The 12,868-nt window shown below is 34.8% G+C and overlaps 1 protein-coding gene across 1 annotated transcript in view; it reads left to right on the plus strand.

Annotated features, from left to right (window-relative positions):
- DLG2 (discs large MAGUK scaffold protein 2) overlaps positions 1-12,868 on the plus strand; it is a 730,880-nt gene that overhangs the window by 129,372 nt on the left and 588,640 nt on the right. Inside the window, exon 2 of the mRNA XM_042839962.1 lies at positions 3,429-3,509. Within this exon, the coding sequence (XP_042695896.1) occupies positions 3,429-3,509 (81 nt within the window). The remainder of the gene's footprint in view (positions 1-3,428; positions 3,510-12,868) is intronic.

Here is a 12,868-nt window from a genome sequence, read left to right on the forward strand (position 1 = left end):
TTGGCATAGCAATACTTCCGTGCCCTCTACATAAGATTAGCAGGAACTTTGTAGTTCCATCAGATTTTTATATGATCTTCACTTTCTTCTTCTTCTTCTTCTTCTTCTTCTTATTATTATTATTATTATTATTGTCAGAGAGAAAAATGTAGGGTTTTTTTTTTTTCAGTTTTCCTTGAGTAGATGACTTGTTCATACTCTCTGATGTTGTATGAAGGTACCGTTGTAGGACCAAGGGACCTCCCACTACTGTGTATGTGCCATTCCTTTTCCATGACAAGAAATGAATTCTTCCTTAATCCACAAATTAATGAAATTTTCCAGGCAGCCTGCTAAATATGAATATATATAAGCTCTTCTAAAAATCGAATACTTGGACATTGAATCCAATTTCTCCTTAGGTCTTGTTTAAAACTTTGACTTTAAGGTGATTTATCCATTTATATTTAATATATACAATAATTAGTATATTTCCATTGTCTATTATCAGATAGAGGATCTTCTTGGGGTTGAGATTCAGTTCTCTAAGCCAGGCATCTCCTACTGCTTCAGATATCCTCCAAGATCTGAGGTATTCACAGAACTTTTAAAAATGTCAGAGAGAAGCCCAGGGCCTTATGAATCATAGAATCATAAAATCACAGAATGGTTTGGGTTTGAAGAGACCTTAAAGCCCATCCAGTTCCAATGCTCTGCTGTGAGCTGGTTGCCCCCTACCAGCTTCCCAGGCAGCCCAGGGCCCATCCAACCTGGCCTTGAGTACCTAACGGGATGGGGCACCCACAGCTTCTCTGGGCAGCCCATGCCAGTGCCTCACTACACTCTGAGTAAAGACTTTTTTTCCTAACATCTGATCTAAATCTCCCCTCTTTCTTTTTGAAGCGATTTCCTATTGTCCTTTCACTATCAGGCTGTGTAAAAAGTCAGTGGCACTCCTGCATAGAAGCTTAAAGAACTGGAAGGCTACATTGAGTTCACCCCACAGCTTTCTCCTCTCCAAGCTCAACAAGCTCAGCTCCCACAGCCTTTCTTCAGAGAAGAGGTGCTCCAGCCCTCTGAAGTAATCCTTATGCAGCAGCAGCTGGAGACAAAGTGATAACTTCATGCATCTAATGGCAGCAGAAAAATGTTATTTGTGAAACTCACACTCACCTTCAGGGTTGCCAGATTTGTAATATACGCTACAAAGCCTATAAATGTTGCTGTTTATAAATACTCCTTTACTTCCTTTTATTCATGAGTGCATTTTACAAAGAGGATTACATTTCTACACCATAATTCTTCTCCACACAATTTGTACAATACAGATTTGAAAACACGCACACATATATGCCTTTTCCCATTGGCTGGCTATTATTCCTCTGGTTCCCAAATAAAATTGCTGAAATTACCAGGAAACCCAAAGTTCTGACTGATGAGAGCTATGGAATCATAGTATCAGGGGCTGAAAAGGCTTCGTTTCACTATTTCAGCATCATAGCAGTTACGGGCTTTTTTCACAGCAGCCAGTTTAGGATGATATCTTGAGGTTCTGGCCTCAAGATACCATCTTGAGGCAACTGATCACTATCTCCATGTAATATCCTGTCTTCAGTCTTTGCTATGGTGTGAATTCTAAATATCTCATTATTGTCTTTCTTCTTGTGCAGGTTTCCTTCATTTTTGTTCAGTACCTATCTTAGAACACAGTGTCCTCCAAATGATACAGTTCTACTGTTTTCTCATAGGCAGTAATTACACTCAATAGTTATAATTCACGCCCTTATACACAGGAATGTTTTGAAGGAAAACTGTTTTGCAACAGAACTTCATTCTTGACTCCTTTTTACAGAATGATCTCCATATAAACGTTCCTTTCTTTCTATTTTTATATCTGATATTTCTTTCTCCAGAGCAGTTCTCAGCACCCCATGAGCACTTCTACATTTAAGAGACTATGCATTACATTATGTGATAAGAAAAGTTACTCTAAGAAAAGTTATGTCAAAATATCCTGTCCAAATGAGTTTGATTGAATATTCAGATTTAAATCCATGCTGACCAAAGCAAGGTGCGAATGCATCCTCCAAAGATGATCCAGTACCTTTGAGCTCTGAACTATTAGCAGCAGCTTCCCATGTCTGAAAGGACTCTGTTCTTAGCCCACATCCAAGTGCGTCAAGTTTCACAGCATCACTATGAACGTCAGCTCTTAACAGTACTGTGTTATGACAGCAGTAATGCTTCAAATCAGAGCCAGAAGTCTCTTTTCCTTAGACTATATGTAATAATAAAATGTTGTACACCTTTTTTTTTTTTTTTTTTTTTTTAATTAGTAGCCATTCTTTATACTGACAGTGTCCTAAGACTTCCTTGAATGTCTTGTTTACCTAGTGCTTGTAAGTGAAATGTCTTGATATTACAGGAGATAGTGGGGAAAAAAAAAAAAAAAAAAGGTGCTTTTTGTCCTTTTACATTTAATAAGTTATAATTTTTAATAATATATATATATAAATCCTTAAAGTAATACACTACAAGATGGATGTAAGCTTTTCACATACATGTAAAGAATAAGAACTTCATAAAAATGCATTTGAGTACTCTAGGAGTTAAATGTTCTATAAAAAAAAAAAAAAAGCTAATAGATGCTGAACTAACGACCTAAAGACAAAGTAGTTTTATTATTTACACTGTGATCCTTGCCACACAGCTCTCCCTGTTACTTACAGGGATCTCTACTATTGTTGTTTTCTGCAATGGCATTGGCTCATGCCTAGTCAGGGGTGTGAATTCATTGCATTGCATTGCAATTCCAACTCACAGCAAATAGATAGATAGATAAATGAATAAATAAATAAATAAATAACCCCACTGTTGGTTAAAACTGAATGTATAGTTTCCTATAAACATCACAAATTCATAAAGATAATGTATACAGTCAGTTTTAAAATGTAAAAGAAGCAGGATTATTTCTAATTTTAGCTGGAAAGAGGTGGACTGTAAAGAGAATATTTATTCATTCCTTTATAGCATTTTTGCTTGATTTGCTAATAATTACTTGTGATTGGTAGATGTTTCATACTGAAAATATACTGAAATAAAGTAGTGCAGTGTTAATTCTCATGAAATATTTCTTCCTTGCTTGTTCTTCCTTGAAGGAAAAATAACTATTCCACAGGCATTTCTAATCAATAACACATTGAATATTATAGAACATAATGCTTTTTCATTTATGTTAAATAGCCTCTAGGCACTTCAGAGAGTATTTAGAGATTGAAAAGAATAGATGGTATGCCAGATTAATTCCCAGAGCAGTTATAGCAACAGATTCTCCTCACCCCTGAAAATCAAACTGGGAAGAGAAAGTACACAACTAAGCACCATATGCAAGCATAATGAAAAATCTGAGTTTGGAACGTGTCTGAGTAGATGTCTCTATGTACTTCCAGAAAGGCCAAGAGGAAGAGAATCCCACAGGTAGAGGCCTTCAGCTGGGACCTTTCCCTGAAATGGAATGGACTAATGCACAGGTGAGAGTAGTGAACTGAGCTGTGGGGATAAAAGTGAGGAAAGGCAATAGTTTCTGGACTGCTGCTTCATAGTTTTGTTTTTGTTTGTGTTTTCAATTTCTTTGTTGAACACCTCAATAATTGACAAGATTCTGAGGCACAAAAATTTTGCCTCAGCTACCCGTGATTACTCACTACTCAGTGATTAAACTGAAAATAATTTGCTCTTTTAAGAAAAACAATTTAGCCTCACCTGGCTTTTGACATCTGACCAAGTCAACAATATTGCCATGATATTAAATGACTCTTCCTGATCGCATTTCATACTGGCTTTGGGTGTCTCCTATAGATTGAGGTGGATTGTGTCCTAAAAATGATTGTCTCTTTCCATTGTCTAGAATTCTCTCCATTGCCTACAAATTCTTTGCAGTCAAATAACAGGTATAAATGCCTAGATTTTACATATCTTCTGTGGTGAGGAAAATTTCAAGTTTTATCTTTTCGAAATTTATTTATTCTCTATTCGCCTTGAAGTGATACCATCAGTTTATGAGTGTAGTAGGCAGGCTTTCCTGGGAAAGGAAAATTAAGCGTATTTATGTTGAATGCTAAAGCTGTCATGGACTTGAGAAACCTGACAGACAGCAGCACTGATGAAGATATTTCTTTTTATCAAACAGCCTTTCTAGTAAAGGAGTTATCATTGAAATTATTACAATAAAAAAACTCCAATTCAAAAAAAAAAAAAAAAAAGACGACTCTATTGCATGAGGATACAAACCTCCATACATTTCTGTTATCAAAATATTCGATTTGCTTTATGCTGCATTTGTGTTCTCAGCTTTCAGTGTATGACCTCCTGCTATTATCGTAATAGACATGGGAGAAACTTGATATTTTGGTTTCTTGCCAGCTGGGTCCTTTGGAATCTCAGGAGGAAAAGGAGACACGTTAAGATTTCAGGATAATGCACACTAATGGGATATTTCTGGTAAATGTAGTCTACACTGATATGTTGCTGATGTCCAAATTGCTATCTTTTGATTTCAGAGTTAGCAAGACACAGGGATAAATAGACAGATGATCATTCTAAGTGACCCTTGCAGAGCACTCTGCCAGGTGGACATCAATTTATAATGGCTAATGATGTTTAAGTAATTTTCAAGAATAATAGGGGAAAAAATATGGGTAACTTAAGGTTGAATTCAGTGTTAAATGTAATGAATAAGAATTCTTACCGTCTGTATCTTAACACTCTGTTTCTGCCTACTATGATTTTGAAAATGGCCTAATGAAATTTATTTCTTGGTATATTTTGGATGCACATAACTAATTCTTACTGCTTTTTTAACACCTTCAAAGAAAAAAAATGAAGCTAGTCAGTCACTCTTTAATTAATCATGTCATTTATTCACACAAAGATGAACAAAAAGCTCTTCAATACTGAGTGGCACACAGTAGGAGGCAAGTGCTGTTTGCTCCTTAACAAGCCCATATGGTAGTAGGAGATCCAGTGTCCCTACTATGCAAACAGCACTGAATCTTTAAAAGCATGTTAAACAACATCTGCTGGTGATAAAATAAGTAAATTAGAAAGCTCATTACTTGTTAACTTTCGCCTAAGAGCCATAAAAAAATTAAGCTGAAGAGATATGTGGAATATTTTTGAAATTCTAGAGTGTCAGTATTGTGCTATTTATTTTTATTTAAAAAAAAAATAAATCTGCAGAGCAGGTTAGCTAGAAGTCATCTCTGGGAAAAAATATTGGCATGATTAAGGAATGTTTAGCTGAAAAAGCAAGCATAATAATAAATTTATGGTTAGAATAAGTTGATGATATTCAGCATAGGTTTAAAGCAAAGCAATTATATCAGATAAACTTCATTTCAGACTGTGAATTTGTTAGATGAATGTCCCTAAATGTTGTAAAGGTTTTAGTAAGGCATTTGATTTAATATTACACTGTATCTTATTTTAATAAATAACAGTATACTTTATCAAAGTTATACTCATTAAGGACTGATTAGCTGACATAGAAAAGTACCAGTACATGATAAACGGCCCTTTCATGGAAATACTGAGAGATAGTTTCCATGATTTAGAATTGGCTGTAGACGACATGTTTCAATGTTAGCTGAACTGACTTGGAAGGTGGCACAAATTCATGAATGGCAAGATTTGCAGATCATGCAAAGATTTAAAAAATAGAAGAGAAGGGAGAAGTCAGATGGAGCAGTCCAGTTACAGTCTGGCCTGGTCAGCAGAATCTATTCAAACAAAGTGTTTATTACCTGGAAGAGAAGGATTACACAGGCAGAGGGAAGAAATGTCATCCACACAAACAGAGAGGGAACCCCTAACCTGGAAATAGATGACTGTGAGGTGGTTTCAGACTAAAGAACGGGCAGCTCAGCAAAGGTTTAAGCAATGATCTTTTAATGTTAGATGATTAAGGGAAGAATAAGGATAAGATTATAGTTGTATATAAAACAAGAGTCTTGTTTCATATTGTTGTGCCAAATTCTAGGGTCCATACCTTTAAAAGTTACTGAATATATATTTTCAGAGAGAGAATATAGACTAGAACAGAGAAAAATTCCTCCAGAGAGAGACGTTTCTCTCTCTCTCTCTCTCTCATAATGACAGTGTATTTCTGTGGGGAGACTGGGAACAAGGGGATTCTTCAACGCAGCAAAGGAAAGCAGAATACATACAATAGTGAAGCCAAACAAATGCTGGACAGGACTTTTCAGCAGTGAGGATGCAGGACAAATTATGGCAGGAAGTTGTAAATTTCCATCTCGCTGTGTTTCTGAAATAGATATGCACTCTTATTTAAGATACTTTTGTCAGACTTATGAGCTGTGGTACATTAAGCTAAACTCAGTGATACAGTGATACTCTCTGTTTTGAATTCTGAATCTTTTAGGCACCTGATCTCTGGTCCAGCAGACTCAGCAAAATCTTCTTCAGTGAAGGAATGTGGGATTAGATGATAGGGCTGAGTGAGATTCACCTAGTCTAAGGCAGTCTGTCACTTTCTTCCCCAGCTACCAGCTTAAATGAAGATATGTGGAACTGTATTACAAGGTCTAATGAGAGCATTGACTTTCATTTACCTTCCTTCCTGTGGATGAATGGAGGCAGGCTAGCAATGCTTTTCTAATTTTTCATTTAGTTCAGTATGAGCTCTGCATGAGTATGAGCTCTGTATGAGTATCTGCAGCTCAATGCAAACTTGAATCAATTGGATGCTACCTGTAGCTAGTAGAAATCAGTTCTGTTGGCCTCTTACCTGAATAGGCATCTCACAAAAACAATGAATTAAATAAATAATAAAAATAAAACAAAATGATGCCTGCAGTCCATACTTCTATTATTACTGTTCCACGGGAAAAAAATATCCAAATATCTTAGAAAATCCTTAGGTTCACCTGATTGCTCTTTTCTTGGAAATGTTCCCTTTCCCTTTCTCTTTTTCCTTTCCCTTTCTGTTTTTCCCTTCCAATACACGAGATATATAGATACCTCAGTATATCCTGGCCTAGATGACAATGAAGGCTAAATCCTGCCTAGGTCACTGATACCTGGAGTAATTTTCCTGTATTGATTTATAATCTAGACGTGGTAAATGTTGATTAAAACCATAAGATCTGTTTGAGAGGGTTTGATGTTTTTTCAGTATTGTGTGACTGCTATCTACATCTCTCTGATGTTTTGTACAACTAATTGTAGATCAGTTGGTCTATAAAATGAGATTCTGAACTTAAGATACGTTGTTTCATTTTCTGTCTTTGCAGCTAGTCTTGAGTCATTTGGGTCAGCTTTCTTCATTCTCTTTGCCTTTGTTTTCCTATCTGTAAAAGGGAGATCGAAAATTGCTTTGAGACAAAAAAAAAAAAAAACCACAAAAACCCAAACATCATATTTCCTGAACAGCTATTAGAATTTTTCTGTTTTACATAGAACATTAATGATTGTAGACTGTTACACATACTATCAGAGCAGTGAATGATGTTTTCTCACAGAATAACAGTCAAGCACATTTAGAGGTAAGAGGAAACCAAGTCTATAGTAGACCATTCAACCTCTAGAGTAATTAAAATTGAATTTGATTTACCCTCCCTGTTCCTAAATATCTCATTTTAGCAATAATTTTCTGATTCTTTGCTTTGACTTGCATTGAACATAAGCTACCTTCTTTGAAGTACCACAAAGAATAAATTTGGCCTAATTGTTCTCTGTCATTCAGTCAGAGAAAGTGACTTTAATCTGCAGCCATGCAAGGATGGAAAGGTATATTGCTCAATTGTGAAATTAAAAAACAAACAAACAAAACCCACACATTTTCATGGCTTGTGTTCAGCAAATCTGTCTTCGACTTAACATTTAAAACAATTAAATAGCTAGATAATTAGAAGTCTAAGCCGTTAGCCTAGTCCTAGGGAGAACTGTTGAAAATTGGTTTATTTGGGGTCCATCTCTTTCTGTTGTCGCTTGATTTAGCCTCAGGTTCTAAGATCTTTGAAGCTTAGCCACTTCAATTTTACTTCTGCATTTGATTCGTACATTGGAATCCCAGTCCTTAACACTGACATCAAGATGTAGCAATGGGTATAGGGCAAAACAGAAACTAACATTCTGTCAACGATCTTAACATTTAATCTGTGGAAAGAACAACTGGGCTCTTATAATCCTTACTGTAATTTGAAAATAATAACAGTGGCATAGTTTTCATCTCAAAAGCTACCTGTATTCAAGTGGAATTTTCTGATATATAGATCCACTCCCTTTGTATATTCAGGGTCATATATATTACCATAACTGTTTAGATACTTCCTCTGCTATTTTTTCAGAAATTTCCTATATTACTACAGAATTATAAACTAATTTCTTGGTAAGAACTTTTGTGCTGAAAACATTACATGGGTATCACATCTAATTTTGCCTGCAGTACCTTTTTATTATTCATGATTACACATGAGCAGTAGAGAATTTGGAGGTATGCTTTATCAATTTATTAGCCCTCCCTCCCATTGTCTCAGTTGCTGCTCCTTTGTGTTTTCTCTGAAAGACTTTGTCAGATCTTACTCAGGCAGCCTGGCTCACCACCATGCAGTTGATTTTTCAACCTCACAATCTCAGCAGAAACATTTGCTCCATTTGAAATAAATGATTAAACTTCAAATTACATAACTTTCTAGATGAAATATTCTAAATTTCTAGATGAACAAACACTAAAAAAGATGGGTAAAGATTTTATTATTAGAGCTTTCTTCTGGCTTAGTTACTATTGAAAATTGTTGTTCTGGAACAGGAAGTTAGTGTTACTAAAAATGCAATGCTATTTGTTGGCAACTCTTTCGAACTAAAAGTCTTTAAATTTTTTAGTGGCTTCCATTAACAGTTATCACTAATATTTCAAGTACTGTTAGAAAAGCATTTTAAATAAATTCTGAGTGGCAGCCCCTGCAGAGACTCATACTTCATCTGAAATGATTTATTCCTGTATTCCACTTTCTAACATGCAAGATTGTTCATTGGATCTTCCAGTTACTATAGGTGAACCCTTGAGTCTGAAGTAATCTTACATCTTTGCAGTCAGAAGCAAAGGTAACTGCTGTTTTTAATCCTCAATTAAGTAATTCTCGCATAATTTCCTGTCGAGGCCTAATATTAGCATCCTGCCAATGTTAAAGAAAGTTGAATATGCAGTTAATAGTTTTTCTCAAAAAACAACTGAGAAGAAGTGTTGTTAATATCAGTATTTTCTCCTTTTTTTTTCTTTTTTTCCCCCATATTATTTGAATAAAGTAAATGCTGTATCTTGAAATAGTTCTTTGCAGTAGCTATTCTCGATGTTTTCCATTCCTGTGATACCATTCCACCATGCCATGCAGTGTGGGTTTAATTTACAGCAACCAATTTATTTGGAGTTAAATGTTATGTAGGCAATGAAGAGGTTGTTCTGCTTTTAATTGATGCTGTGACCTACATTTTTCCCCAAGGCAATACATCAATTTTTCAGAAAAAAATCCTGTTAATTATAATTGTATTCTATGGTGCTGAGTCAATTGTCATTTCCACTATATAAACTTTAAAAATTAGGGGGCTTTAGTTCAGGTATTTTAAATCATGTTAACAGAGATTTGCCTCTGAGTTTGGTAGCTCAAACAGAAATGTTTTGTGAGACAATGGCTCATAATCTGTATAAAATTCTGTAAATTATGTCTGGCCAAAGAGGTACCTATGTTGGCTATGTTGTTGATGATGGCACTTCCTGCATTTTTTGAGAAACAAAGCCAGAATTAATGTATTACTGTCAGCTTAAATTCCCATGGCCTCTTGTGGAACAGATGTGTGGTTATGACCGTCTACTAACCCTGGTTTCTGAAATAACTTCTAGCCACACTACAACATTGAATAAATTTCATATTTCCTCACAAAGGAAATGATGTCCATTCATGAGTGCTCTGACCCCTATACCAACGGCCTCATGGAAAAAGTTGGATATATTTTGGCAGCTTGGATGAAAGATGGCTTACATCAGTGTAAAAATTAAACCTTTTAAAGGAAGAGGAAATTTATTTCTCATCCATAGCCAGTGAAACTTTAGAGTCACCAAACTTTAAATAAACACCCTGCATTCCCATTCTTTCCTATGGAAGGTTATGTGCTAAACTAATAATACCCAAATATGCTATACTTCCTTGATGTTTTCTCCCTAATGATAAACTCACTATGCTAGACTTTATTTTTTTAATATCAGTTTACTTTGGATGGAGCTAAAGCACACTTCCATCATTAAAACATCTGGGATTTCTTGATTACTGAGGTATGAAGTTATGTTGGATAAGCTCCATCATGACAACTAAAATTAGTTCTCAACACTGAAGAACAGATCCAAGTTTCCTGGGTTAAGGAATAAATAAATATATAAATTAATATTATTAATTATAATAACTTCCACAGCAATCTTAATAACTTCACAATTTATTAGACAATCTTTTCATTATTGCATAAAGCCATCATTACACAGTAGTAAGAAGTTCAGTAACAGCTTCTGAAAACTTCAGGAGCCTGGAGTCTATCTGAATTCTCTGTTTTTCAGAACTTTTAAAAATCAAATAATTTTCTTTAATAAACATATGTTAGTACTTTTATTGCCTCTTGAGACAGCATCCTGATTCAATATTTCAAAATGTTGTTTATGAAATTTGGAAATTTGTAGTATCACTTACCATTGGTAATGACTGATGTAATTCTCTTAAGTTCAGAAATTAGTCATTATTCGATGTGTAGCTTAAGGTAAAGTAACTATTCAATTGGAAAATCCTTCTGAAAAAGAAGTATGTTATAACTTAAAGTATACTCCTTTGTGCCTTTACGTTATATTGATTCTGGCTGCCTCAGTAACTACCCAATTTAATTTTTTAATTTATTCAATCTCCACCTGATGGATGGAAAGTATTTTTCTCTTTGCTTCATCCTTGCAAACATTCAGCAATTCAGAAAAGAAGAAAGAATGATGTGAAATAGGAGCTGCAAAAACAGATTCGTTAATTTTATTGGTAATATATGCTCTTTCTGTAAATAGCCCAAGGCTTTTTGATTGTTTTTATAAACTGTTTATAGGAGCTTTATTGCTACAAATGGAATTCTTTTCATATCGTATTTGGAAAAATATTTCCCAGAGCAAAAGTAATCATGATAAAATGTAATCATTACAGCACAGTTCTGTTTCAAGGAAAAACCTTTTTTTTTCTTTTTTCTGGCATAATAGAGGAATGCACAGTTTCTCAATGATTTAACACCAAGTGCATGTGCCTCTGTAAAAAGAATGCATGCTTTAAAGTTTTACTTGAAGTTAGATTATATTAGTACCATTTTTTTTTTTTCAGAATCTTTATTCTGTGAATAAAAACATATAAGAATTAGTAAGATATGCAGAATTTTACAGGATGAAAAGAAATAGCTCTAAATAAAAGAGTGAACTGAACTCAACTTCTGCTGTGGAAGACTTTGTTCTGTAACACCATTTGCAACCAAACTCTCAGTAAAACAAACAAACAACACTACCATTATCTGGGTGACAAAGATATTGCTCTTGCTTACAGAAATCATTGTTATCAATTTTATTACTAATGGGGAATGATTGAGGTTTGTTAAACTGGTAGCTGAAGACTTTAGAAGATTTTGACATCAAGAAACTGTTGAATTCTGTAAAGCACATGCAATGAAGACACATTTTCACATTCAACATCCTGAATGTGAGCCTTTTCTTTCAATTCCAGGATTAAATAAGAAATTCCTCAAAAGTCTATTTCAAAGACAGAAAAACCATAGAATTGAGAAAACGATACTTTTGCTACCACTTGTTTACATCCAAGGCAGAGCATATTGTTGAGTGAGAGAGTATGTGTAGCTTCATTATTATGTAACCTTTCAGTAATGCTGAAGGTTTTAGCATTGAATGAGTTGACTTAGATATTCCTCCACACACACTGCTTTGTATTCTAGTGAAACAGCAGGTATAGATCACTTTGGCTGCAGGAATCTGAAAATTGTGGGTTTTGTTCTGACTGACAAAACATCTCAAAGTTTTATATTTACAGCCTTATAGATACAAGCATAACTCCTTCTTTCTTCTTGTTCCATATCTGGGGAGTTTCTGCCCCGTCTAGTAACCTCTGAAGACCTCTACCCTTTCACAAATGTCCATTTGTTTTCAATGAACAAATTTTTAGTGATCAGATACTTCAATTTTTCTTAGAAGTTTCATCAAAAGAGTTGTCTTTCTTAGCTTAAATTCTCATTCAACTTAAGTTCCACTGAACTTCTAGATTCCAGATTTTCAAAGCACCTTTTGAAGACTTTTAAATAATGAAGGAAGAGGTCCTGAGCCACTTGTGTTAGCTTTGAAGTTAGCGCTGCTTCAAGCAGAAGCTGGACTACATTTTATCAGTTACTCAAAGCCCAAATTGATATTCTGTAATTCTATGATTCTGTGATTTTCACTGAAATTAATTATGGACTGTCTTTGAAGGGTGAAATTATAGATTAAGAACTGACCAAATTTAAAAATCCCAGTGCTAAGGACCCCTGTTTCTCACCCACACTTCTGTCATTCTTAATATTTAGTGCAGCTTTTACTTTCGTTTCATTTTCAGTTTTACAGTATTAAGCTTTTTTTTTCTTTCTTTTTTTCCTGGGAACTTTGAAGCTGTTGGCCACTTCACTTTATTTTTGTCTTTTCTTACCCCGATTCTGCCAAGTCCTTGTTGACAGAAACATGTTACAAACTTTTTATATCATAGTGATGTAATTGATAGTGTAGCTTTCCAGTATTATTCATGTAATGAAATGCATTTTCAGGATT

Source organism: Centrocercus urophasianus, unplaced genomic scaffold (genome assembly GCF_019232065.1).
Source record: "Centrocercus urophasianus isolate 14NV4802_14NV808 unplaced genomic scaffold, USGS_Curo_1.0 seq_1, whole genome shotgun sequence".
NCBI lineage: Eukaryota > Metazoa > Chordata > Aves > Galliformes > Phasianidae > Centrocercus > Centrocercus urophasianus.